Source organism: Hippoglossus stenolepis, chromosome 6 (genome assembly GCF_022539355.2).
Source record: "Hippoglossus stenolepis isolate QCI-W04-F060 chromosome 6, HSTE1.2, whole genome shotgun sequence".
NCBI lineage: Eukaryota > Metazoa > Chordata > Actinopteri > Pleuronectiformes > Pleuronectidae > Hippoglossus > Hippoglossus stenolepis.
Genome location: NC_061488.1, coordinates 18,628,531 through 18,654,703, shown reverse-complemented (window position 1 = coordinate 18,654,703; position 26,173 = coordinate 18,628,531). Strand labels below are relative to the sequence as shown.

At 40.2% G+C, this 26,173-nt stretch overlaps 2 protein-coding genes across 5 annotated transcripts; one reads left to right on the top strand and one right to left on the bottom strand.

Annotated features, from left to right (window-relative positions):
• The first annotated feature begins 719 nt into the window (after window positions 1-719).
• On the top strand, window positions 720-11,180 carry borcs6 (BLOC-1 related complex subunit 6). Of its 3 annotated transcripts, XR_004697035.2 has the most exons (8): window positions 722-987; window positions 2,815-3,407; window positions 3,883-4,069; window positions 4,260-4,442; window positions 7,006-7,169; window positions 7,433-7,516; window positions 7,957-8,180; window positions 8,385-11,180. XR_004697035.2 is itself a non-coding variant. In XM_035159189.2 (7 exons), the coding sequence occupies exons 2-7, from the start codon at window positions 2,826-2,828 to the stop codon at window positions 8,080-8,082; spliced, it is 1,326 nt and encodes a 441-aa protein (XP_035015080.2). In that variant the 5' UTR covers window positions 722-987; window positions 2,815-2,825; the 3' UTR covers window positions 8,083-11,180. The 3 variants fall into 3 exon arrangements, 2 of the variants coding, with proteins under 2 accessions (XP_035015081.2, XP_035015080.2); XM_035159189.2 differs by having other exon boundaries at window positions 7,957-11,180; XM_035159190.2 differs by lacking the exon at window positions 4,260-4,442 and having other exon boundaries at window positions 720-987; window positions 7,957-11,180.
• Window positions 11,127-26,173, bottom strand: si:dkey-72l14.3 (Glyco_hydro_56 domain-containing protein). Of its 2 annotated transcripts, none has more exons than XM_035159187.2 (8): window positions 26,047-26,173; window positions 25,562-25,725; window positions 16,857-17,531; window positions 16,031-16,279; window positions 15,750-15,896; window positions 15,338-15,424; window positions 14,480-14,674; window positions 11,127-13,256 (listed from the first exon to the last, which is right to left on the bottom strand). In XM_035159187.2, exons 3-8 carry the CDS (start codon window positions 17,472-17,474, stop codon window positions 12,828-12,830), a joined length of 1,725 nt encoding a protein of 574 aa, XP_035015078.2. In that variant the 5' UTR covers window positions 17,475-17,531; window positions 25,562-25,725; window positions 26,047-26,173; the 3' UTR covers window positions 11,127-12,827. The 2 variants fall into 2 exon arrangements, with proteins under 2 accessions (XP_035015078.2, XP_035015079.2); XM_035159188.2 differs by having other exon boundaries at window positions 25,562-25,697; window positions 26,047-26,139.

Sequence of the window (26,173 nt, the reverse complement as noted above, 5' to 3'; positions counted from 1 at the left end):
CTTCACAGAGCATGTGTCATCGAATTGTTGAAGTTGTATTCATAATCTGCACATGTTTTTTTTCTATTTGCACGTGTTTTCTTAATTTGTGGTGCGTTGAGCTCTCTCGGCCAAAGTAGTATGGTCCTCATATTGCCCTAAATCTATGTAAGTGAGAAGTTGCACACAAGACCACTGTGTTGCTATGTGCCACATAGTGAAACATACCCTCGAGACTCTCCCACAATCAGAATGCCCTCCAGGTTCTGTGAAGTTCAGACTAATCACTTTCGTTTCACTACAAAGTGCACAGCGGCTATAGTAGGTCAGAAACTGAAGATCACAGAAGCACAAAGTTAAACCAGGACACACCGACTCTCAGGTCTCATGAGATCTGAAGTTGCACAAAAGAAGCAGCTTCGTGTGTTTCCGTGTAGCCTTAGAAACACATATCTTCAAGAGTAACAGACAGTATTTCATCATTTATATCAGGGATTTCTTCTGCATCGTCAGAGGTCAGAGGCCCAGCTGCACGCCTACGCCTGAAAAAGGTCAAGACCCCTCGGACTCACCTGCCAACACAAGATGCTGAACCTTTGTGTTCCTGTGTCTTCACTCGCCTGGACGCTCCTCTGCATCTGAATGGAACTGAGCTCTGTCCTGTGGTGTTTGTCTCCATCTGTAGGAGAACAGGGACACACACGCATGCAGGAGTCACGTGTGGTGTCATCATTATGCCACAGCAGCACACAGCAGTTCTCCTCCATTTGGGTTAAATACAAATGAACAGCATTGGACTCTGGCTGTGGGTAATAATAAAATAAACTCAGTACTACAGTATGTATTGATACAATCTGGAAAAGAGTTGGTATTATTACTACTTTAAATAATATCGTCTAAAACGCCTGTTATCATTGTGAGGCGGAACTGTTGTGCTGGGATTAGAGGGGAAGGATTTTCAGGTCGGACTTGGTTGTTGTTACATTTGTCAGAAGAGGAACTGCTCCGGTGAGTGTTTTCTTTAATACATTGAGCTCTGAGATACTGTTGTGAACCCTCAGCGACAGACAAGTGGCCATCTTTAGATGATTCACCCGCTGTAGTGTTCCGGTGTCAGACCGTAAAGAGCGAACCTTGTAAACACTGTGTTTCAAAGGCCTTGACAGCTAACGTTAGCACCTCGCGCTAACACCATTCAATACACATTCACCGTTGACAGCGAGTTAGCAGGACGGCTAAAGACAGCAGCACGTCAACTTCCTCATCGCGGACAGGTCTCCGCGTCGTCTTCACTTCTCTGTCGCAGTTTGTCTCTCACACAACGGGACGTCTGTGCTGGAAGTCTAGAGAATGTAAGCTAGTGTTCACACGAAGTTAGCTCAGAATAAGCTAGTGCGAAGCTAAGCAGTCCACTATTACGTCATTTCACATGAATAAGAAAAGATATGCAGCTTATTTGTGGCAGAGCTGCCTCAGACATCAGCAGCTGACATGATCCAACAGCCCTGGTCAAGAAGAAGACACCCGGGTTCAACGTTTCGAGTTTGAGTTACAGTCTGCAGCCTGAGATTGTTGTTGCTCATCAGTTTATCTTTTCTTAGCTTATTTTCTTATAACCTTGATGTTATCATACAAACACTGCAGCCCCCCTTTATCGCCTCTTGTTGTGTTTGCTAGCAGACAGATGTGCAGGACTTCTACATGGCAACATTTCATTTGATTGTAATGCTTATTCGATAGGGATCGCTACAACACATAGAAAATTGCAGAGAACAACCCAATGCAAAGCAGTGCAGCATTTGTAGAATGTGCCTATAAGACATTACACGTAAGACATTCGCATTAGTCAAAGTCAGTCAACTTTATTGTCAATCATGCCATGTACAGCCTAGGACACAGGATTGACATGCAGTTTCTTTCTGATCCCCACTGTAAACATATGAGAAGACATAAAAGTACACAATGCATAATTTACACAATAAGTAAGTAAGTACTTATACATTAAGTACTGAGTCAAAAAGGCACAGGGTAGATAAGATAGGAATGAATAGATTAAGCAGTACAAATACTTTATGAGGAGAAAAAGTAAAGTTGTGACGAGACTAGAAAATGTATTTTGTTGACCTTATGCAGCAGTGCGACTAGCTGGAGTACACGTGTGTACATACACACACAAACACATTTCTTTTCATAGAAACACTTATCCATATATACAGTACATTTACATACACATGGTGTGTGAATGGATACATACACACCCCCAGTCACATGACTGCAACCTTAATTAGCTTGTAAGAAATTCTTGAATTCAATCCATGAATTCAGAACTTTTACTGAAATCTGATTATGTTCCCTTAATTTGGAAATATAACTGTTTATTATTCAACAATTTCCCCCTCTGTGTTACTGTGTTGCTGTGTTACTACACTACTACATGAATGGCACAACATAGAATGACATGCTCTTTATAACTGGGTTGAGCCTCAGAACTTTGGAGCACCAACCAAACTGTGTCTGCAGCATTTAATAATGAAACCTGGAAGATATTTCCTGAATCAAATTGGGAAACATTTTTACCTGCAGATTATTTCTTATCAAGGTAATGACCTTAATTTTACTCTGATACATCAAGCAAGGACAAGAGGTTTAAACTAATGTATTCATCAAATTAAGGTGAAAGTGAAAAAAAAATAGGTACTGGTCCACTACTGACAATTTTCAATTGATACTTACCCCTTGTAAATAGTGGCACATGACACAATCATTAAAACATTATTAAATGTGGATTTAAATAGCAGAACTTCATCCTCCTAACATTTTCTCTTTCTTCACCAGCAGGTGGAGGGATGAGTCTCTCCCCTGTGATTGGCACAGAAGTGCCAGAAACAGCTAACGGGGTTGTGATACCCGTTGTTTCAGGGAACGGCCCTCATGTCTCTGTGAAGTGTGGAGGAAGCAGAGCGCCCTGTTCTGGGGAGGCATCAGAGGACGGCTCCCTCGGACACACAGAGAACCATATAAATGTGGAAAACAGAGTTTACGATGGCGAAGGTCACCTGGATACAGAGAAGGTCATTAACGAGAGAACCTCTAGTTTATCATTGCACACAGACCCCTCTCTCTCCACTGACACATGCACAGGATACTCAGAATCGGTATCCATTGTCAGAGACATTCCTGAGGCCTCCAACACTGCCGAGCCTCCTGGTGCAGCTCTGGTGTGGGACTCAACAAAGACCAAAGACTCATCTCAGCGAGAAGACCTCATCTCCCTGGACAGACAGCTGACAGAGGCAGAGACTGTGGACGGAAGCACTGACAGCCGAGACGAGGAGGAAGATGGAGAGATGGAGAAACAGGATGAGGAGGAGGATGAGAAGAATGAAAAAAAGTGGAGGAATCCGTATGCAGGGAGACAACAAAAGGACGTGAGTGGACTGTAGGATTATTTTTCTGACGTGTACTGTAGAGTGGAGAGCATAATGTGAATAAGAACGAACAGTCAACAGTTATTATGAACATGATCTAAACTTAAGCCAGTGCAATCAGGGCTTAGCTCTTTTAAATACACTCTGAGACACTATACTTCACATAAACTAAAGCATGTGCTATGTAGCACATGATGAATTTCCGAAAGGACAAATAAGTCTATCTATCTATCTATCTATCTATCTATCTATCTATCTATCTATCTATGTTAAACGTATAAATCCTTATATCTAATAGTCAATTTTCATTAAAAAAATGGGTAAATGTGAATGTATGGAAAGAAGCTGTCCATCAAATGAAAGGCTGGGATTATAAACAGTAATGATTTTTGTCAGTGTGATTTATTAAGCAGTTGTTTAACTTCTCTTTTTCCCATCCTCTCTTTCTTCATTCATCTCCCCACCTCCTTTTTAGTCTTCACAACACTACTCGTCCTCTGCTCCCGGACCTAGCACCGCCTCCTCTTCCTCTCTCCCACCTCCTATTCTTCCCTCAGATGATGGCCCCTGCCCGCCCCATGTCATGGCCCAGGTGTGGGTTCGCAACGTCCGGGGGATGCAGGATAGCAAGAGCCTGGATGAAATTAGCCAAGCTTGTGGAGGTAGAAATCTGTTTGAGTGATCCGTCTTCTCTTTACTTGCTTGAAATGATAACATTTAAAACCAGTAAAACAAGTAACAGAAACGTAGTGGGAATTGTGACTATATCAATGGGCTTTTCATCTTTTTATGTCCTTAATTAGTATCAGCTTTTATAACCTTATTTAGCTGATGTTTGCGTATTATCCGTAGGCAGTTTGGGGGCCCGGGGAGGGGGCAGAAGTGGCCAATCAGAGGGTCGACGGGCTACGATCTCCTCAGCTCTGGAGCTAGAGGGGACGGTCAGCCAGGATGGAGACCTAACTAACTTCATCACTAAGAACCTGGAGCAGAAGATCAAGATGAGCTCCAAGCCAAGTCTGGACTGCAGTGACTGTGAGTGTGGAGCAGAAACAAACTTCACAAGATTTGTCCAAGACAATTTAAAGGATAATCATAAAAGATAAACTCATGTAAATATGTACTGTATTTCTATTCAATGATATTAAAGCTCACAAATACAGAATGATAAAAAGAGTACTTTTACATTTATGCAAACATTAAAATTAAGTAGAATTTAGACAATAAATATTAAAAAAACATAAAATAGTCAAATTAATAATAGTAATATCTAATAATACTAACAAGACATTAAGCGTAGGCCGTCTTGTAAAGGTGAGACTTCAGTAGGGATTTACAAGCTGCAGTGGACTCTCTGGATTTCACACTGAGTGTACTATTTGTGTGTTTCATACTGTGTTGTATTTGATATGTGCAGAAGAAATGTGTGCATACAGCACACGCACTGATATAGAGGTGTGTACACACAATGCTGTGATGAAGGCTGCTTTCATGACGGCTTTATGTTTCAGAGTCAGGAGAATGAAAGGGGATGAACTATCATGTGTTTTCCTCTGCGGAGGGAGGTGTCAGACATGGCATTTCAGCAGGTTAATAGCGTTTTTATAGGCAGCGGTTCTAAAACTGCAGTGCAGGGTGTCTGACTCTCAGTCAGATTCCACTACTCATCATTCATGCACAGCTCTGGTCATATCCAAAGCATAAGTAACTGAGAATCGATGCACTATATTAAGCAAATGAATGGCTTTGACTGTTGGCTCGTGACAAAATGATGGATGTTTGTATGAATCCTCGTCAGCTGTTCAGTTTTCACAATGCAGCAGTATTGTCCTGTGAGCCTGATCTCAACAAGATGTACGTCATTCTCAAGTAGAGCTACATCGGATTTGATCCATTTTGTGTTCACTACGGTTTTTAATAAGTGTGTGTGTTCTTTGACCTTGATTCATGGTAGCATGCAGAGGCTCTGAAATAATGAATACAGTCAATGTACAGTGTAAGCAGTGAAAGTTTGATCTTTGTTACAGACTAATTCAAAGGACAAACAGTCCCCTTAAATTCAATCAAGTATGCCTGATTTTGTTTTTCATCAACATCTCTGCATGATCCCTTGAGAGTTTTACAAAAATACTGAAAAGCGCCCTATCTTATTCAATGTTAAAGAAAGACAAAAAAGATTCCTGGATCTGCCCTTAAATGGATTCTGCTCCAAAAGTTAATCGATGCTTTCTTGCTCCACATCCTATCCTTTCACCAGGTTTTTGAGAAAATCTGTTCATTAGTTTTTGTGTAATCCTGTGTAATAAACAGCAGTGAAAAACATAACCACCTTGGTGAAGGTAGCGATGGCAGCAGCAAGAAAAAAAACATCAATATCAGACTTTTTTCCACAGGTTTCTGAGGGTAACTTGAATTTTCTCTTTGTCATCCTCATTATTTTTTAAATAGTTGGTTCTGTATCGTGCAGTAGAATTCAATTTATGCTCAGTGGCTAGAGAAACTGCCTGCTCACAGTATCTCAACCTACTTCCCCATTTATAGTCATCTCTGGCTGATATTTTTAACCAGATAGATATTATATATAAATACTTTGACCTTGCTCTCTCTGTCTTACTTGTTCCAGGCAGATTTAATTAGCATCAGATTATGTTTTAATGAGACTGCAGAGAGTCAACCCCAGAAAATGAAACGTGATATTTCCCCCCTGAATGTCTCACATGTGAAGCATGAGTTAGAGCATGAATTAAATCCTCTTTGTAAGTTCAGCAGGTTGCCCACGTCCTGCCTGTCCATTAGCAGCCGTCTGTCTTATCTAGTTTTCCAGGAGAAAGAAAACAAAGCGCTGCCCTTCATTCAGAGAAAAATCCCCCTGGATTAGAGCGTCAGCAAAACTGGCCACTCAATTTAAACCCAGGAACAGAGTGAGTATGCCCTCAGTGGCAGCTCATTCCCTCTACCTGCTGATTCAATTAGGATGGATAACTCGCAGACTTTGTTTAGACTGCAGGGATTTATTACTAAGGTCCTGCTGCCGTCTAACAGGACTCTTTTTCAGAGATGGAAACTCGTTTCTTTGGCTCACTGGCCACCCGGGCTTTATGTGTTTATAGATGTGACGCCTTGAGGCACAAATGTTCTTTTGGTTAAGTGCCATAGTTAGTTTGAATAGGTGCTGGCAGTCTTTGTTTAAGAGCAGGTGTTTCTTCAGTGGCAATAATTCTTCAGTTGGTCTGGTGTAAAATGTGTTTGTTGTCTGTCAATAAGTTTGCCAACAGAAAATTAATCACCAAATTAATTGTTATTTTTCATTAATTGAGCAGAAATGCAAACGTTGGCTGGTTCCAGCTTCTCAATGTGAGGATTTGCTGCTTTAATCTGTTTTAAATCCTTAGAAATTAAATATCGCTCACAATTTGTAATTCTTTTTTTTTTAAACTTAATAAGCTCTTGTGATGTGCATTTTTCACCATTTTCTTTTACAATTTATATATTTGAGTGTTAACAAACAAACCAAAAGAATAATCAGTTTAAATGAACAATTAGTTGCAGCCCTATTATTGTATACGATGCACCAAATGTTATCATTATTTCTTCCCAGCGGACTGTTCTGGGCCAATCTACCGAAGCCGGGGGTTGTCACGGAGACCAGCAGATATCCCACCCATTGATCCCACTGTCCTATTGGACCTTCAGAGACACACACAGGAAGTGGCGCACAGTGTGGAGATGATGATGCGCAGCCTCAATGGAACCATCCAGAACGTGAGTATCCAAATTAGACATTTCATTGTACAGACTGTATTTACCTTCCTAAATGCTATATTTGATGTAAACACACAACTGTCTCTCACTCACAAAATCTTCTACCTTCTTGTTGTCTCACACACACATACACACACACACACACACACGCACACACACACACATGTATTATTCTCAGCCTCACATGCATATTTTTCACCCTCATGTCTTTTGTCTTGTTTCTGTGCAACTGATTGATTCTGTCCATCTGTCTGTCCATCCAGATGACAGCTCTGAGTGTGGGCTACATCCAGACCTACAGAGACTCAGTGGATAGCCTGGGAGAATCTGTGGACATGAGTATAAAGGTGACACATAGTCAGCAAAGAAAGTTGGCACTGTTATAATTCAAATATCTCAAATTCTTACATGAGGCCATAGTGGGCAACCCAATTATAGCTTTTTATTCTTGTCATGTGGGAAATAAAAAATTCCCCTCCCACAGTCCATCAGTCGCTTTGTTGACGACACTAATCAATAAAAGGTTGTGCTTGATTCGCTCCCAGGGCTTTATTAACGGTGTTGTCAATAATGTGATTACAAGTAATGGACTATGTATGGGATTCTTTGTTTTCTTTCTGACTCGAGAGTTATTGATCCTACACTCTAATCATTGGTGTTAAAGAACTTTTTTGAACTTACAATTCCTGTCATGTTCTGGTAGTTTTATTCTCTTCTGCTGTGGCAGATATTTACTGTATATTAAAGCAGCTTTTTCTTTGTGTGCCTATTATATGTGCTACCACAGGGTATGTACACGCTGATGGCTCGCTGTGAGGAGCTGGATCGTTCCATGCAGCCGATACACACCCTGGCCGCGCAGATCCGTGACATCAAACGCACACTGGACGCTCTTGAGGCGATTTGCAAGTAACCCGCACGTCTGGGTTGAAAACACATCCCAGCTGCAAAGAACCATCATCAAGCACATCCTGAGCGAGGCTGTCTGCAAGTCACTCCACCCATCTGCAGGTACCACACACATACTGCGGTGAAGATTAAGTGCACCACTGGAGTCCTTGAACCACTGTTACTAGGCATGCTGGATGATTGGCGCTCATAGTCCCTCCGCTTGTTCATTGTTCGAAGCGGCCATGTTTGTGTTGTGCGATCTCAGATGAATTGCGCTTAATTTGCTCTCGGGTCTGAGCTTTTTTTCCCTTTTTTTTTTTAAAGCAACCTCACTTCCTCAGATACAATCTCGAAGATTAACCATTTTTGGAGACACTTGGCCAAGTGCCCTGAAAACACATACACAGACGCACACAAAGATTTGGGAGTAGACGCCCGCTGTTCCCACTCTGCAGCAGGAAGTGTGTTGTCATCCGTCCAGCCCGCTTGGTTCAGATTGCACTAACCTCTCCTCTCCACATGGGGGCGATGTTCCTCTCTCTGTGTCTGTCTTTTGCTATGAAGAGGGACCGGTACAAACTGCTCAGAAGACAGTGACTTTTGCACAGGAACAGAAAGTCTGTTTTTTAATCTTATGCAACAAAGATTAAATTCTTTCATTGGGGAATAAATGAATTGAGCGATGCATCACATCTTTCTGTCGGTCTGTCTGCTTTTTTAAATTTTTTTTAATTTATTCTGTTTTCTAGTGCATGCTTTTCCAAATAAATAAAACAGTGCTTGTGTTTATCACTGATCGGCTCTGCTAGATTTTTCCACTGGTGGCCACTGACCAGCTCCACTGGAGCATTTGGGGTTTAACTGCTGCTTGAGGCTGTTTGTCAGGAGTAATGAGACAGAGAGTGAGACTGAGTGCTTTTCCCCCTCAGATTCTCTCAGACTGTCAATCAATTAAACAAAAAAAACACCATTTAAATTACACAGCTGCTTCTCTAATTTGTTTGATTAGCTCCATGAATCATTTGGGCTGAAATCTCACATCAGTGTCAGTGCAATCTAAAATCTTATTGAGACCGTAACCAGAAAAAAATCTTCTCGCAGTGGCTTTAAATATTTGAAAAGATTCACATACTCATGATTTGACTTCTAGATGAATTCATAAAGTGTAAACACTTCATGAATTCAGTCAATTTAAAAGAAATAAAATACGCATTCAGGCTGCTGCACACTAGAGGATAATCAGGCCGGTTTTAGACCCGATTTGCACCTTCAGACAATCGCAGGGCGTTCCCGACTGGAAGTCACCTGGTGCCGATTATCTGCCCAAATAGTCGGAGTCGGAGCCTCCCTGATCTCGAATCGGATCCGGCGGAAACCTGCAATAGATAGAGGCTTTTGGGCTGCAAAACAGAACACACGACATCAGTCCTCCTCCAGCTTTTGTATTTCTTCTGAAGTCACGTTTAATGACGCGAGTGTTCCACACTCCAGTTCAGAAGGTGTCAGTAATGCACCTAATAGTTTTTTGCAAACCACCATAAAGAAAACTGAAGAAGAAGATATTGCCAGTTTCTGTGAGATTTCAAGTCTCTGGACTCTCCACTGTAAAATCGTTTCCTACAAACGGCAAGTGTGTGCTCTGACGTTCTGGCCAAATCGTCCAGTGCGTGTGTGCTCTGAAGATTATAAGATTAGAAATCTGTTTAATCTGTCATTATGTCTGTGGTCTCCAACGTTTTTTTTTTAATTGGTCGAGAGTTGAAAATCAGCCCTTAGCAGAGCTCAATTTCAAATCAATCCATTCAATTCTTTTCGATGAATTGTTGCCGGCACATTGCCAGCCAGTGACTGAATTTAGCTGCTAATCGTCAACCGTTGGTGGATAAAAAAGTTACAACAAAAATCAACATTTGTTCTGCATCGACATGTGTATTGAAATTTGGGAAGTTTGTTCATTACACTCTGCTTGCTTTAATGTTGGCTTCTGACTGTACTGAACAGTCAAACAAGCGAGTTCTAGCTTTTTGTTGACTTCAAAATGGCAAGGATGGAACAGAGGAGAGTTAAACCTGGGAACTATTGCTGGACGGAGTCGGGACTCAACCGTTGGATCTGAACTAACGTGGACTCGCGTCACATAAAATCAAGTTGGAAAGTGAGTATTTGTCAAGAGTCACTGAACGACAGCAGTGTCTCCTGCTTAACCGGCCAAAGCCATGTGCTCTCGTTGAGCATTCTTCTTGATTTAATGAAGAGACTGTGGTACTTCTGTCGTTGCACTGGAAGGTAGATCTGTAGTAAATCCTAGTACGTGTACTAGATCTATGTACGTGTACCTATTACTGATGGCAGGCAGGATGTAATTTGGCTTGAGTTGTGTTAAAGGTGTTGTGTGATAGCTTCCTTTTATGGAACACTTCAGAGCTTTTGAATATTTACAAAACGGTGCAATAGAGCAGGAAGCTGTAAGTACGTTTTATTCTTGGCCATAATTCTGATGCCTAAATCTACCATAAAATGAACATCTTTTCAAAGGGACAAATTTGGAAGTGGAGCTCTTAGCAGCAGCATCATCGAATCATCGTGTTTCTACATGCAGCTCTGCACCTTTTTTATGTGGTTTCACTACTGTGGGTAAAGATCATGTTGTAGGCTACACAGAAAGCTCCGATTGCGTGAAGTGTAACATTTCCTCAAAGTCGTTGGCAAAGTTTTGTGAAAATTGTCGGGGGAGAATTGAAAAAGAGGGGGAAGCATCGTTAAAAAGCTCATATTAAAGTTTATAATCGCCCTGGTTCCCTGGATGATACTGAAATTAACTCAAACACGTCCAAGGCTGTAAGGATGAACTGTTCTTTTTCAGATGAAGGTAAAACTGTCCAGAGAGTTGAAATTTAAGCATCTTGGAAGAAAGGAGCCTCAACATGGGAGATGAGAGGAAATGTCACTTTCTGGTTCACAATATATATAAATGTATGATTCATGGATTTTCTGTTGTACAATCAGATGCACCCGTGTACATATGATCTCTTTCTGTAACTAAAAATGATTTAGATACCCTTCGTCTTGAGTGTATATTTTAATGAAAAATAACAAATAAATTTACATGAGCTGCAAAAACAAACATTTGAGTCTTTTGTACGATATTCTGCCTCAGGGAGCACTGCAGGATGTGGATGAGAAAGAAACAAGATATAAACAACACAGACTTATAAAAATATATTTACATAAATAATGCAGACTTATGTGTTTTTTTTCTTTATGTTCAGAGGTATGTCCTTCGAAAGAACAGATACTGCATTCATAGCCATTAGCCAACATTATACAGTACATAAAGGAGCCTTCATTACTTGCTGGTGGGACTCAGACCCTTTGACTTACCATTGTAGGAAGAGCACCGGTGTCACTGATAGCATTATTGATGGGTGTTTGCTATTAAAATGCCCCAGTAAGCCGTGACAGTGAGCCAGCATGCACAGCACCAGCTCCCTGAGCCGCAAGCAGCTAAATGGAATCCAGCCATTTTTCATTTCATTGTTTACGTCCGTGCTTTTCCGACTGTGACATTTCAGAGAGGACTGTGTTGAATGGAGCCAGATATCTCTGATCATTTGTGCTGCAGCTCAGCACATATGCCTCTTACAGTCATTTACCTTATGGTGATAAATTACACCAAAGGGTGTTTTTGAGAATATGAAATATTTGTACGCCAAAATTTACACAAATTCTCTTTGATTGAAATCTCACATAGAGATCTGTCTATTAAACGTTTAACTCTAAATTAAAGCACAAATGAAAATATTTGCAACGGCTCTTCAAGGTCAGTCAGGTACGTCACTTCACCCAAATTACAAACCAATGCAGTCAGTTACCATTTACCTCGTGTGTTTGTATGTTTTCACCTGCGTCTGATTGTTTGTTTCTTGGTTTATTTATTAGCAGGATTACACAAAAACTACTCAACAAGTTTCCGCCAAATGTAGTGGAGGGACGGGTGTAGATGCAGATGGTCTTTTTTTCAACTTTCTTTTAATTTTTAATGACAAAAAGATAAGTTAGTATCAATCACAATCATGTGTAGGATTGTTGGGCCTTGGCAGAGGTATGCGCTCACTGAGTGCCATTTTAGTTTTGGTTTTAATTTATCCAGTTTTAATCTGTTTTTTTAAATTATTTTTGCTGAAACTTCAGTAAAATAAAAGGGAATGTAATTTACTTGTAATGCTCAAAGAATTGAAAAGGGATTTATGAATATTCTGTGTTAATCTGGATCATTTACACTCTTCATTGTCAGTGGTTTTGATCTTAAATGAATAAATTTCAGAGAAATAGTCCTTTTGAAATGTGGATTTGTAAATAATGGCCTTATAATGAAGAAATCATTTCCACATAAGTGCACTGAATAATAAAGAAAGAACCTTTTTTTTTTTTACAGTTTTACAGACTGTTTTCATGTATTTGTGGTTGGAAGACTGGTGTTTTGACATGACAATAATAATCATAATCAAAATAACAATGATCTGGAACGTTCTTTCTCCTTTCAGAGAAAAGGTTTAAAATACAGCCAGTATTTATACCACTGTCTCTTGGCACATCCAGTGATAAGGACTGGACATAGTGTTTTTTTCTTTTGATGCTCTAAGGTCATGTTCAGCTACAAAGCAGCACATCTGCAGCAAAGCAGGGATTCAGTGTCTTGCTCAAGGGCACTTAAGAAGGGCTGTTATAGCCCAGACCTTCCAGGTGAAGGCAGGTTTATTTCACATTTTAAGGTTCCAGGCACAGACGTCCAATCACCAGCAGCAGCAGAACAGTCAGGTGAGGGGCACTCGGGGGATTCGTACCACCGTCTGTAGGTACCTCCAGTGAAGGCGATGGACTCACAGTATCCACTGAACTGCTCAGTGAACTGCTTGACTCAGTCACAGGGGCACCTTTCATTGTAGAAGCTATTGTAGATGCTGTTGTAGATGCTGTTGTAGATGCTGTTGTAGTAGTTCCCACAACTTCTACAGTGTTCACTTCTACTGTTCCCCCAAAAGACGTTCCGTCTTTGGGGGGCTGTTGGTCGGAGACGTCTCCGTCTGCGGTCTTGTACCACTGGCACTGGAAATCTTTCTTCCATATCTCAGCTGGGTCTGGTTCAGCTGGTTTAGTGTCTGTGTCTGGCTGGTCTGTGGCTTTTGCTGCCTCTGCCTGTGAAGATTGATAGAAAAAAACATTAACATGAGCAAAAAGTGTTGCCTTAAATATCAGAGAAAATAAAACAGTTTACGATACCTGTCTGAAAACTGAGGAATAAATAATATATTGCTAAAATTCAAAATGGAATAAAATGTTATATTCATAGTGTTTTGCACTAACATCAAAATTCATACTTAATAATAAAGGTAAAAACTTATCCTTCTCTGTTGTGTCTCAGCTACTGTTTCCTCTCTGCTTCCTTACACTCAGTGAAGATGCTCCTCTTCTTATTTTAAATCACGACGAGTTGTCTTTATCAGACATGACTCAAAATCAGCTGTTCTGTTTCCAACTCTCTCCACAGACAGAACACTGTGAGCTGACAACTTGTTTCTCTCTCTTTACACATTTCTTTCACTATGTGTTGCACAGGATTTTATGAAGCAACTCTTCATGGGCAGAAAATGAGAAAAGTCAAATAGGCCCTCTCCCAAAAATTATCATAGCATCACACTGAATGAAAAATATTGACATTAATACATGATTTAAGTGTTTATATTAATATTTCTAATATTTCAAGTGATTATTCATTGGTCAGAAATAAATAATTTCAGGAATTTTATTTGTATTTATTATTATATTTTTATATTTATAGTATTTGACCAAGCCATTGGACCTCAACCCAATGTTTGACCCCAACCTCTCATACTGTATGTGTTTGTAAACCTTTTCATGAGCATGATTCCACTGTGGTTCCTCAAATATTGCACTAATTTAAAGACTGAAACATATTGTAACATAATCACCGTTTTTTATTGCTTATATGATCCTAAAACTTCAGTTTTGTACATTTGATATAAATGAGAGTAGTTTGATTTTTATAATCACCATTAGTCGTAGTTTTAAAAATGACCAGTTGAATTAACACTTTTCACAACTTTTAACTAAAACAGAACATTATTTAGATCATTAACTAGAAACTCATCTGGCATAAGACCCTAAAGTTCCCCTGAAGCAGTGGATCGTGTCATGTCTTTGTGTAATGACACAGAGCTGCTTTGAGGACTTTGCCAAAATGAGACCAAAGACAGAAAGAGTCTGGTTTATATCTGAACGAGGTTAAACAGATGTTTGTCAGCATCTGTGCCTGTGCACAGTTTTAATCATAACTGGGATCAGAGAGCTTCATAATCCAGAGTTAACCCTGAAAACAAGTCAAATGAACTTTCTCCCACCTTTTCCGTCACCTTCTCAACTACTTCAGATGGGGGCTGGAGGTGGAGGTAGGCGGAGCTTTCTGGTTTTTGACGCACACATCGGCCCTTTCCCTGGCACAGAGAAGCTGAGCAAAGCCGAGTTGCCGTGGTTACATTGATGGAATATGGTCCGAGGACCTGGCGGACGAACTCTGCCAGGTCCTGGCACTCTCTCTGGGAAACAAACAGGCAGACAGTTTGATTTCAACAGGAAGCAGGGACAGTGGCACAGGCTGATTTATAAAACACAGTGTGTCTCCTTTTCTTTTTCTTTTTCCTTTTAAACGTGTCATGTTATAGTTTGAAGTACTGGGAGAAATAGAGAATTTGTGAGTCATAAGCTGGTTGTGACATTTTTTTTATAGAAAAATAGTTGTTTATATACTGAAATCTGGGGGGGGAAATAGAGAACTAGATTGGCAATCAGAAGAACGCATACTTCCGCCAAGGCCCAGCAGTCCCCCTGAATTCAGTTATGCTGCACACACTTCTACGGACCAGTCAATATGTTTTCAGCAAGATCCAAATATTATTCCATTATTTTCTTTCTATCCCCATGTTCCCTTTTCTTGTAAATCTGTTCAGTAGATTTGGCGAAATCCTGCTGAAAAACAAACCAACGGGCATGTGCAGAAAACATAACCTCCTCGGCAGAGGATATTATCACAAGGATAAATAATGATAAATGGGTAGCTGGGTGTGTGTGTGTGTGTGTGTGTGTGTGTGTGTGTGTGTGTGTGTGTGTGTGTGTGTGTGTGTGTGTGTGTGTGTGTGTGTGTGTGTGTGTGTGTGTGTGTGTGTGTGTGTGTGTGTGTGTGCACGCGTGTGTGTGTGTACCTCTGTTTTAGTCTCATTTCTCTCCCAGATGACAACTCCAGCTGTTCCCAATGCAGCACTTTCTCCTATGGTGTTGACCAGGTCTGTCTGCAGAGAGAAGCATGTGGACGGTCACACACTTTTGTGTTAAACTGCCAAGTTTTAAATTAAGCAGGTTTACATCAATGTAGAAAAACAGTATATGCACTATTACATTCATCATATGAAGTCTCGAGTAGTTTGACCACACGTCTACACCTTTTAACGAAGCTGCAGAACAATAGTAATAAAAACACACTTCCAGCTTTATTCATTATCCTTTCCACATATAAAGCTAATAACTAATCAGAGCCATGTTACTATGGGAATCTACTTGTATGTACATCTGGATCAAATACTTGATACAGCAGATGTGTCAGATATTAAACATCACCTGTGAGAGGAAGGTATTAGTTGAGGTGTAGACGCTCTTGACCAGTGGGAATACAGGAAGATCAAACGCCGTCCCAGTCAGAGATGATACTCGCAGTGCTTCTCTTACTTGACTGGATAAATAAAGTCTGGCTCCTGAGGTCCCGCCCTAGAAAAGGGGAACATGTTACACAATGAAGTGCTTCCACAGTAGTAAAGTCATATATTTGTCATGTAGGCTAAAGCTCCTTTCATGACTTTTCACGGGTGATTGATTTCCCGTCAGCTGCTCATGTTGCCCACCTGCAGCTTCTCCAGAGTGAGGAGCGGGTAGAGGGCGGAGCTTCGTTTCCAGAGCCACAGAAGCTCGTCGTTAAGGGCCATCTCTGCAGCAGGGCACTGGCCGGTGTAATTGGTGAGCATGGTTTGGGCAGGGTTGCCGTTGTAGCAGCTGGGGTAAGGTGAGACACCCCATAATGCTTTGGGCCGTAATCTTTTGGCCTCCCGTAGCGTCTCCATCATTACTGCCTGGGCGGCTGCCTCGAAGTCCACCTGCGACAAGATCAATAAAGATCACCTTTCAGCCCCCTCGGATATTTGAAATGGACACACCAACATAATTAGTGACTGGTTTTCTCTGGGCCAATGATGGAACAGATCGGAAAGCATGACCGCTTCATGGCAGGAGTGGAGTTATAGGATAGTTAAAGGAATAGTTTTACATTTTCAGAACATGTTTTTTTCATTTTGTTGCCAAGAGTTAGAGGAGGTTGTATTCACGTGACTATTTCTTGACCAAGCATGTGACTGTTTGTTGCCCCAGAATGCTGTGCTGATGTCATAGAAAAAGTGCTGTCCCTCTCTGCACTGTATGAGTGTGTGTGTGAATGGGTGAATGGCAAAGTAACTGTACTGTGAAGTGCTTTGAGTGGTCATCACGGCTAGAAAAGCGCTCTATAAATACAGACCATTTACCATTTACTATTTTCCACTCGTATCCACCCATGCTTCCTCACCACTTCCTTTCTTCCCTTTTCATGTCTGTCCATCTCTCCCTTTTTTACTTGCACAATTGTATTTTTCCATTGTTGTTATTGTCCCGTCTTCCCCTGAATTCTATTCATCTTACCTGAGACCACTTCTCCACCTCCTCCGGAGTCCAGCTAGGGAAGAAATTCTTCAGCAGGTTCCTCGATGCTTCCAGATACATAATTTGCTTCTCTCTGTTCCTGAACCACTGGGGGGACCACTCTGCCCAGCGCAGCACCCCCAACCCAAGATACCTCGGTGCAGGTAAAGCTGCTTCCAAGTCCAGCTGTGTCTTCTGGAGGTGGTTATCAAGTCGCGTGTGCTGCGGTAGCCCCCCATTAACCGGAGTGTCTTTGTCTACAAAATACGGGTAGTTCCCCAGCATGTCCTCGTAAAAGAGAGCCACCCGGCCCTCCTGCTCCATCCCAAAAGATCTGGGATCTGTCCTACCAGAGCAGGCAGAGTTGGGGATGCCCCAAAAGATGATGAAAGGCTGTCCAGACAGGAGAGGGGGCCGGGCTGGCTGGGGTGGACCAGCTACACAGAGGTCTGCAAAGGCAGTGAGCAGCAGGATGAGGACGGGTGCTAAAATTGAAGGCTGGACCTGAGGAATGGTTGATGAATATGCTTGTGCGGATATTTGAGTCCTGAGATTGTAAGGTGTCAGCTGTCCTTCTCGCTCTGCGTCTGGACGCGATCGGGGCTCGATCCACGCCATTGGAGCGGCCTCCTCTCAGGCTCTCACCCGGTCAGGCCTTCACAGCCGATCATGTTCCTGTAAAACGGAGAAGAAATCAAACCTTCACCAGTCTGTAATATGATATACTACACATTTTCTAAGTTAATGTTTATTTGATCCAACTTCTACTGAATGAACAGTCCAAACGTTAAGTGATATGTATGGATTATTCTGAGTAACTGGGACCGGCTGTGTTAGGCACCATTCACCTGTGCTCTGCTTTATTGAGGTGGCAGCAGAAAATTCCTCTTGGTTATTTCAAACTTCAACACTAAACAAAAACCTACTTAAACTCCAACACACAAGTGGCAAAGAGAATCTGGTCCTTTACATGAACTACGCTGTATATTATACAGCACACATCAGTCATCCATTAGTTCACTTTAACGTGCGCAATTTTCTCTGGCACCGCCACACAACTAATGAGGACAAACAAACCTCACATCAAAGGTGTTACCAGAAAACAACACAGTTATGAACGACATAGACAATTATCAAAATAATGATGACAAGAGCAGAGCCGGGTGAAAGACATAGGCAATTTAGTTTCTAATTACATTTGACAGAGCAACTTGAACACGTTTTGTGCTTGTTATTACTTCCCTAAGAGTTGTTGTGGAAAAGCTCAGGGGTTGAAAAGGTCTACAATCCAAACAATATTCCTATTTCTTGTTTAGCGTCGCCAGGACTCCCCTAGGAGTTTAAATATTTACCATGGCTTCTTGGCTTGACTACTGATCTGCTGTGACTGGTTCAAATCTTCTATCACAGAACCGATTTCCTGATATTAACTTTTCTTTCTGTTTTGATTCAGTTTTGCTATATTTGTACAGATCATAGATTTCTCACCGGTTACACGAGGCACATGTCATGTTGACAGCTGGTGTAGGTATGATTTTATACCTGATGCAGGAAAGTACCAGTGACTTCCACTCCACATCTTTTGATACAATCAACTGTCCAGTTTCTGCAATGGCTGATGAAATACCAGATCTTAACTTTTCACAAAGTGAACACTACTTATTAAAATTCAAAACACATAATTCTCTGTAACATTTTTCCTCTTTTTTCCTCATCTTAAATCTTTTCTTTACACCGTACGTCAGTGGCCTTCTGTTTCTCTCAGCCAACATGACGTCCCTTAACAAATGAACATATCTTTTCATTATTAAGAAACTAGATCAAACCAGATTTTATTTATAAAAAACCTTTTGTGCAACGGTATAATACAAGATGCTTAACAATACAGTTCAAATGTAGAATAAAACAACAATACAGCAATACAATGAGCAGTGAAATAAATAGATACAAATAAATAGATGATTATTTGATTATCCTCAATAAATATCTGTCCAGTCAGCTTGCTATAGCTTAAGTAGAGAATCTCATATCTGAGGTACACAAAAAACTCAGTAAACCTCACGTGATTGCCCTCAGACACCCAATTCCACTATAGCCAACTCATTATCTATACAAATGTTCAGTCATAGATCTTTCACTGCTGTTTTCCAACACGTTCACACACAGGAAGATGATCCAACAATCAGGACAGACACATTGTTGCATTAGTAGTATTGTTGTGGTAATAAATAATCTTTCCTTTTCATTTGAGGTTCTATAATTAAGCTTTTAATCCTAAAATATGTAGCAGTGGCAGTTTCTCTCTCTCACAGCTCCCAGTTGAAAATGCTGGTTGGGGAGCATTTGTTATAAAAATCTTATTTCACCAGAAGCTTTATACAAGTTCAATAAGTATTTCGACTGCATGCATGTTGCTTTCCGACTCACACTGTTTCCTTTTAATTAACTTGATGAGTCATTTTTGAATTTCAGCTCAATGCTGTGAGACTGACACTCAGATGACCACTGTGTGCGTCACTCCGTTCATTAGGATAATAATAAATTCAGTGCTAATAAATGACAGCAGTCACACTCAGGCTAAACAGCCAGACAAAGACAGCCACACATCCGCGTACAACACTTATGTACAGTTTTAATACACCACTACTTAAGATCTAAAGTTTCTATAGGACTATATTATTTAACTACACTACTTTTCATTGACATATTACACGTTTTATTCTGATAGATTTAGCTGAAGGTTCAATTGGACATAAAAAAACAGCACTACGTTCAGAAAATAGGATGTTGCTTTTGGAGTTTAAACCAAACAACAATTAGTTAGACCACCTGCAACTTTTAATACATCAATAATTTAACACTGAGGCATCAGCAGCAGCAGGAAAACAAACTTTGAAGTTGATCACTGCAGTGTTTTTCCTGTCAGTGTGTGTGTGTGTGTGTGTGTGTGTGTGTGTTCATGAGGCTTTAGTCTGTGTTATTGAGAGATGATGGGGAGAGAACAAATGCAGTGATAAAAGTATGAAGACTGATGTGGTGCAGTTTGGAATGAAAAATAATAGAAGTGATGAGAAAAGAAGCTGCGTCTCCTACATCTTCTTTTTTAAATCAGATCAAATCACAGACTGGAAAAAACCTTTGACAAGTAAGCAGCTTTCTCACTTGTTACCGTGCTGCCGAATACAAAAAGGGAAGTATTGTATGAAATGTTTCACTCATGCACATGAAGAAGCCATTACATATAACAGAAATATACTTGTCATTAATGGGCCTGATTAACTAAAAAAGTTATCTGCTCTAGTTAAACATGCAGCAGAAAATATGAAAACAGGAAGCAGAAGTCTGAGACCACGTCACCACCACGACCACTGTGACTGATTTAAAATAGCATGTTCCTGGGTGGCAATTATGTGTAGTTGCTACAATCAAGACAAAACGTTGAATATAACATTTGGCACAGGAACTGGTGACGGCTCTGACTCGGAACAGCTAAAAACCAGTCTGACAGTCTGCTCCAATAAATAAAGCTGCTCAATCAATACTTTATATTGCTAAGGTAAATTGTTAAGTTGAAATAAACCATATATAATGTCAACAGTTTAGAGTAAACTTTACAAATATAAACCAGTAATCAACTCTTAATAAATTGACAAAATCACATAATAAAAAAAAAACCTGATCCAACTGCAATAATTTAACACTAAATAACAGTTTCAGTGCTTAATACAGTAAAGTACTCCAGCTCCAAACTGTTCATCAATTGTCTCGTCACCGCTGGGGCCAGGGACGCCCACCCTGCCTGCTGATGTGGGAAGTAGATACCAGTCGTGAAGGAACTGGTGTCTGATTGGCATTTCGGTAAACAACCCTATTCATACTAGTCAAATTTTTCAATCAATTGTTTTTCTTATAATCATGTTTTAAGGTTTGAATCTACAGTTCCTAAAATGTTTGTGGTTTTTGGGGAATGTTTATAATATATATAATAAAATCCTCATTTTACTGAACTCGTATAGATTTGGCAAATCGAACTCTACTGGAGGAATAAACACCATTTTTTCATCCTTGTATGTAATTTGATGAAGATGATGATGGAAAGTACTGTACAATGCTCAGTACTGAAATCTGACATATTGTTAACTACACATAGTTTTCATATAAATACATCAACGGCTCAGAGATCCTGAGTGATCCTGTTTGGAAGCATCTGTCTATCTCATGTATCTTCCCTCGCTTATCAGATTATACCTTTTCTGTGTATTTCGTTTATTTATGGTTTGTGTTTTCTATAAATACATAGATATATAATACTCGTGAATAAATAAAACCAGGCTTTTTCATTTCACTACAGATTAAGCAAAGCATGTTAATAACTGTAACTAACCAACCTTACCTTAGTCTGTCAACACAGATAGCTGAGAACGTTTAAAAAAACAATCAAAGGGGCAATGTTCCATCACAGCATGTGACTATTGTGAGATTTCTCCAACATGAATAGAAAACTTCAGAACAAGGTCCTGCACAGCCACACGTGTTCAGTCTTCATTCTGGCTGAATAAACCTCTGCTCAGGTGGAAGTTATGCTAGAGAATGATGTGGTGTCAAACTCGTGTCCAAATCATATGCAGGCAGAGTAAGTGAAAACTCCTGCGTGGCTGGAACATGCAGGTGTTTTCAGGGACATCACATCTTAACAAATAGTGTAATGATGAAGTTTGATTTGTTTTTTACGAGAGAAAAGAGCAGTAATGAAAGCGGCTTCACTTCATTGTTGGATTTAAATGTTGCTTTAGTCAAGTTAATTTTCCCTGTGATGTTAAACACTAACCAAAGTAGGAGCCCAATGTAAAAAAAAATGTTTTACTAACTTAATCATAAACACGAATGCATGGTTGACTGATTGTAACACAGCATCAACTACAGTGATTAATGAGCAAATTGAATGTGAAATCACTCAGTATAAATACCTGTCACATGTAACTTCAGCATTTAACAACTTTTATATTTTCCAACACCTACATCGCAGGTTTCTACTTTTTTTAAATTGCACAGTAATCCCTCAGATTTCCCCCTCAGGGCATTTTAAGCATGTTCTTATCCACCGTGACAGGGTAGGAGCAGTTGTATAAGCTACCAGATCTCCGACATAATAAGCCACTAATACTAAGGAGGTCAGAGGTCATAGAATGCACTGTGTTTCTAAGAAAGAGAGAACACGTTTCTTTCTTTCTTCTTTAACTGATTTAGAATCTGGTGAGTCTGCGATAAGATGATTTAATGATTCTTTCAGCATATTTCTGTCTATATCTCTCTTTTTTTTAATCTTTAAGGAGAGACTCAGTTTTATTGAATTCCCGGAATAAAGAACGGCAAATTAGATCTGGTCTCAAAAACATTGAGTTAGTGTGACTCCTTTTCATAATGTAGCTGTTGTGAAAGAAGTAACATATTGTAATTATTTATTTAGGGCACACTTATTACCACCTGGATTCCTGCTCTTCCTCAAAAAATATTTACACATAAACCCGTTGGCTGTTATCTAAAGTTTTACCTACAGTGCTTTTAAAGTATATTCGCAGAAACACACAAATAAGAAAATAGATAGAAGTCCTATATCTCTTCTCTTCCACCATTCACCCAATGTGATACAGTGTTTGTCTTCAAGCACGATCGGGGGGAACCATCCTTTCATGTTATCATCGCCTGCTTTCGACAGTGTGATCTTTATCTGTTACCTTTTTCATTCCAATAGCTGTAATCTCATCATACTGTATGTAATCCTGCATTCACTGGTAGTAGTGAATGGTAACCGTGATATGTGGATAATCTGGTCAGACTAAGCTGCTGGTCTGTGTTTACTCTTCTGTCTGGGCACAGGCTGATCCTGAGCCCAACGCCTCCACAGCAAAAAATAAAACACCTCGGCCTTAATGGTTACATGTCAACGATTACAGATCCAATGTGTCAGCCTGTATGTTACATAGAGGTTAAAAAATATCTGACTTTTTATTATTATATTTACTAAACATATTGATTATTAATGTCCCTCAGCAAAAGACGGAACTGATGAATTTGGAAACACTGCATCACTAATTCTAATTTAATTTTGTGTTCATCCCACAGTTCATTTGTCTGCTCCTCGCCCATAATCGCCACCACGCTGAGCCGAGAACACAAAGAAATCTCTTGTTTCAGCCTGCGGGGACTCGGATTCGATCTAGTCACCATCAGACAGTTTTTAAATATCTTGTTTTGCACTTGAGGAGACAATTATTTGTGCCAAAAAAACACAACATTGAGCTCTTCAATCAAATATAAGCTGCAGAATCACTGTTCCTTTCAATGTTTGACAATGAGCACTAAACGTCAACCACAGTGTCGAGCAACAGGCTTCTTTTTCTTTTTTCTTTTGTATTCACAGACACTCTTTTAGAAAGTCTATGCTGCAGGTTTGTTTTGTTTTCAGTTATCGACACTTCGGAGACTGATGCCTCCTGATTGTGGGCAGATTAAAGTGCTGCTCTGCCTCCTCATGTTCCCTCACCGTGCTGCTGCTCAATGAAGCGAGAGGAAACGGTGGTAGGATCCAATCAGTGAAATCAGCAGAGATTAGGGTGATACATGCGTCACTCCCATCTGATGCCCAGAAAAGAACCAGTGCAGTCGATCCACAGCAAATCACCGCTCTGGCTCAACAATGGTTTCAGTTTTTTTAGGTGTTACAGAACATTTGCTCAGGGAAAGGAAATCCTCAAAGTCCAGAACACACTTTACTTTACTTTAGTGTTTTGTCATCATCTGACAAAGTTGTGGATGTTTTTTCTTGTGTCTGCATGATACAACACCTTGAGCAGCGTGATAACAGTATACATAGTGTAAGGACGTATTATTTTAAATCATGTTTTGTGAGACAGATCGGGTGTAGTCAGGAGGGTGATGGTTACTTGTGTTTGCTCTGAAGATTGTTGCCAAGTGGTCAAGACCATAAATAACTACGAGAGTCCCATTTTAATTTTGGCTCTCTCTCTCCACGTCATCCCTCTTTCACGCCCTCTCTCTTATTTTCTGTTAACATCTACCGAGGTTGTCAATAAAGCCTTACAAATGCAGGTGAATTTCCCTGCAGTGACTGACATTAAAACACAACAGTAGTACTTTTTTAACCAAAAACAATGACAGTGTCAGACGCTGCTCAAGTCACCTTCATTTCATATTCCGCTCTTTTCTTGCTCTCAGAAAATGTGCTGGGACTTTTCATGGCCTCCAGTGATGGAGTCCAAATTGTTTTCTGGCGACCCTCTGACCTTTCCTGCTCTGTCTGTGGCATCATCCCCTCTCTCCTCACAGAGCAAAGCCCTTTTCGTCTAACACATTGTGTGTGTACTGAAATCTATCAAGTAGTTATCAATACATCCTGACGTGAATCATTGGCTCTTAGATGAGATACAATATACAGGATAAACGATACAGTTTCATATAGTATCATATCGTTTAAATGATATTTTATCCAATTTAATAAAACACCTCAAATAGTCAAAACCTACTGAGGCTTTTTCATTATATATATATATATAATGAAAACGCCTCAGTAGTGTCAATGAGTTTCATCACACGTGTTGCTTGCAGTAATATAGATATTGCATCTGCAGTTCTTCAAACCTATTGCTGTGTTACATGAAATGACGTTTCCTGAATAAAACGTCTTCCATACGCCAGCTCATTCACACCTGTAATACTCACGTGTGTCGGTCACACCTGCAAATTTAGTAAATCACAGTTTCCTGCTGTTTCAGAACCACAAGGCTACAGAAATATGTGTAGATGTGTTGATGTAGTTGTGTACATCTCTGTATTAGTGATGAAATATGTAAACGTTCATGTCAACATGTTCAACAGTTTATCCACTGACACTGGAATGCGAAAATTAGTTATTGTTAGATACCATTTTTCATTTCCCACTTCGGCTATTCTATGACGTGTCTATCTTCATATAGAAACAATTATATCTGATATGATATTTTAGCAATTTCTACATTTTCAAGACATTTCTATTTTAACTGTTCTAGATCTTTTGGGTAGTTTTGCTGCCTAGAAACAGTCAAAAGTACAATTTACACCACACACAGCAGGTTAGTGAAGCAAGTGAACACAATGATGTAGAAAAGTGATTTTCCTTTGAAAACAAATGTATTTTTTTTTTACCTTCTCCGAGCTGTAGTGTGGCCAGGTTGGTATAGTTTTGTAATCTGAGGTTATACACGAGTTACAGCCACAGCCTCTCCAATACAATGGTGCTAAATGGAATTTCATGTGAGATGCTCAAAGAGATGTCAGTTCAATAGTTTAAATTTAAAACCACTTTCTACCTTAACATACTAAAACACATTTTTCTGAAGACGAGGTTTAGTTAATATCAGTACGTTTTTCATTTAATCATTTGTTACAGTAGTTTTATTTAGGGCTTGTTTGTTCATGTTGGAATTAACGACTACTGACAAAACACAGACATTAATTTGAACCTTGTTCCCATGTTAAAAAACAAATCTCCGAATCTCACAGTCACGGTCATTCAAACTGAAAATGTTGCATCATGCAAATTCAATAAAATTGAATTAAATGAAACCTAATCAAAAATGCTAAAGCCCTTAAACTGGACAAATGTTGATCGGAAGCCGAACCAAGTCATCAGGACAAGTGAAACTTACCGAGGCCGGAGTTGTTCCTGTATTTACTCCTCACAGTGTGGACACCGTCGGACTCCCTGCTCCTGACATCAAGATGTTTAATTCCTCTGTCTTTTGTTTTATTCTTCACTCGTCCATGTAGGAAATTCAAGCGATCCTGTTGGATTTGCGAGGGCATAGATAAGCTTTGCATGTGTAACATGCAGCGAACAGGAGCCCGACATCCGGAAGAGAGAGATCGAGAAGGGAGGGAGGAGGGAGGTGTAGAGACAGAAATAGACAAGAGAATTAAAAAGAGAGATAAAATGTGACATAGGGGAGAAAGAGAGGGAGGAGGAATGAGGAAAAAAAGACAGAAAAGCTGCAAAAAGTTAAGTAAGAAAACTAAAGAGAGGTAGAGGAGGCGAGGAGACTGTGTTGGAGATAGAGAGATGGGTGGGCAGGTGTGTGTGTGTGTGATTGTGTGTGTGTGACCTCTCCTTCACAGCCAGGCTAAGCTTACTTACCAAGAGAAGGTAAGCAGGGTCAGTGTCGCCCCCGCCAGCTCACATGACCAACGACACTGGCCGTAATACCATAATCCTCTTCTCTACTGCTGCCGCTCTTGGCTAAACAAACACCCGAGCTGTGGAG

Coding starts and splice junctions, on each gene's coding strand:
- borcs6 (XM_035159189.2), top strand. CDS start 2,826: ATGAGTCTCTCCCCTGTGATTGGCACAGAAGTGCCAGAAACAGCTAAC. Junction 4,443..7,005: donor AAGTCTGGACTGCAGTGACT/GTGAGTGTGGAG, acceptor ATTTCTTCCCAG/CGGACTGTTCTGGGCCAATC. Junction 7,170..7,432: donor TCAATGGAACCATCCAGAAC/GTGAGTATCCAA, acceptor CTGTCCATCCAG/ATGACAGCTCTGAGTGTGGG.
- si:dkey-72l14.3 (XM_035159187.2), bottom strand. CDS start 17,474: ATGGCGTGGATCGAGCCCCGATCGCGTCCAGACGCAGAGCGAGAAGGA. Junction 16,280..16,856: donor AGGTGGAGAAGTGGTCTCAG/GTAAGATGAATA, acceptor ATCTTGTCGCAG/GTGGACTTCGAGGCAGCCGC. Junction 13,257..14,479: donor TTGAGAAGGTGACGGAAAAG/GTGGGAGAAAGT, acceptor CAATCTTCACAG/GCAGAGGCAGCAAAAGCCAC.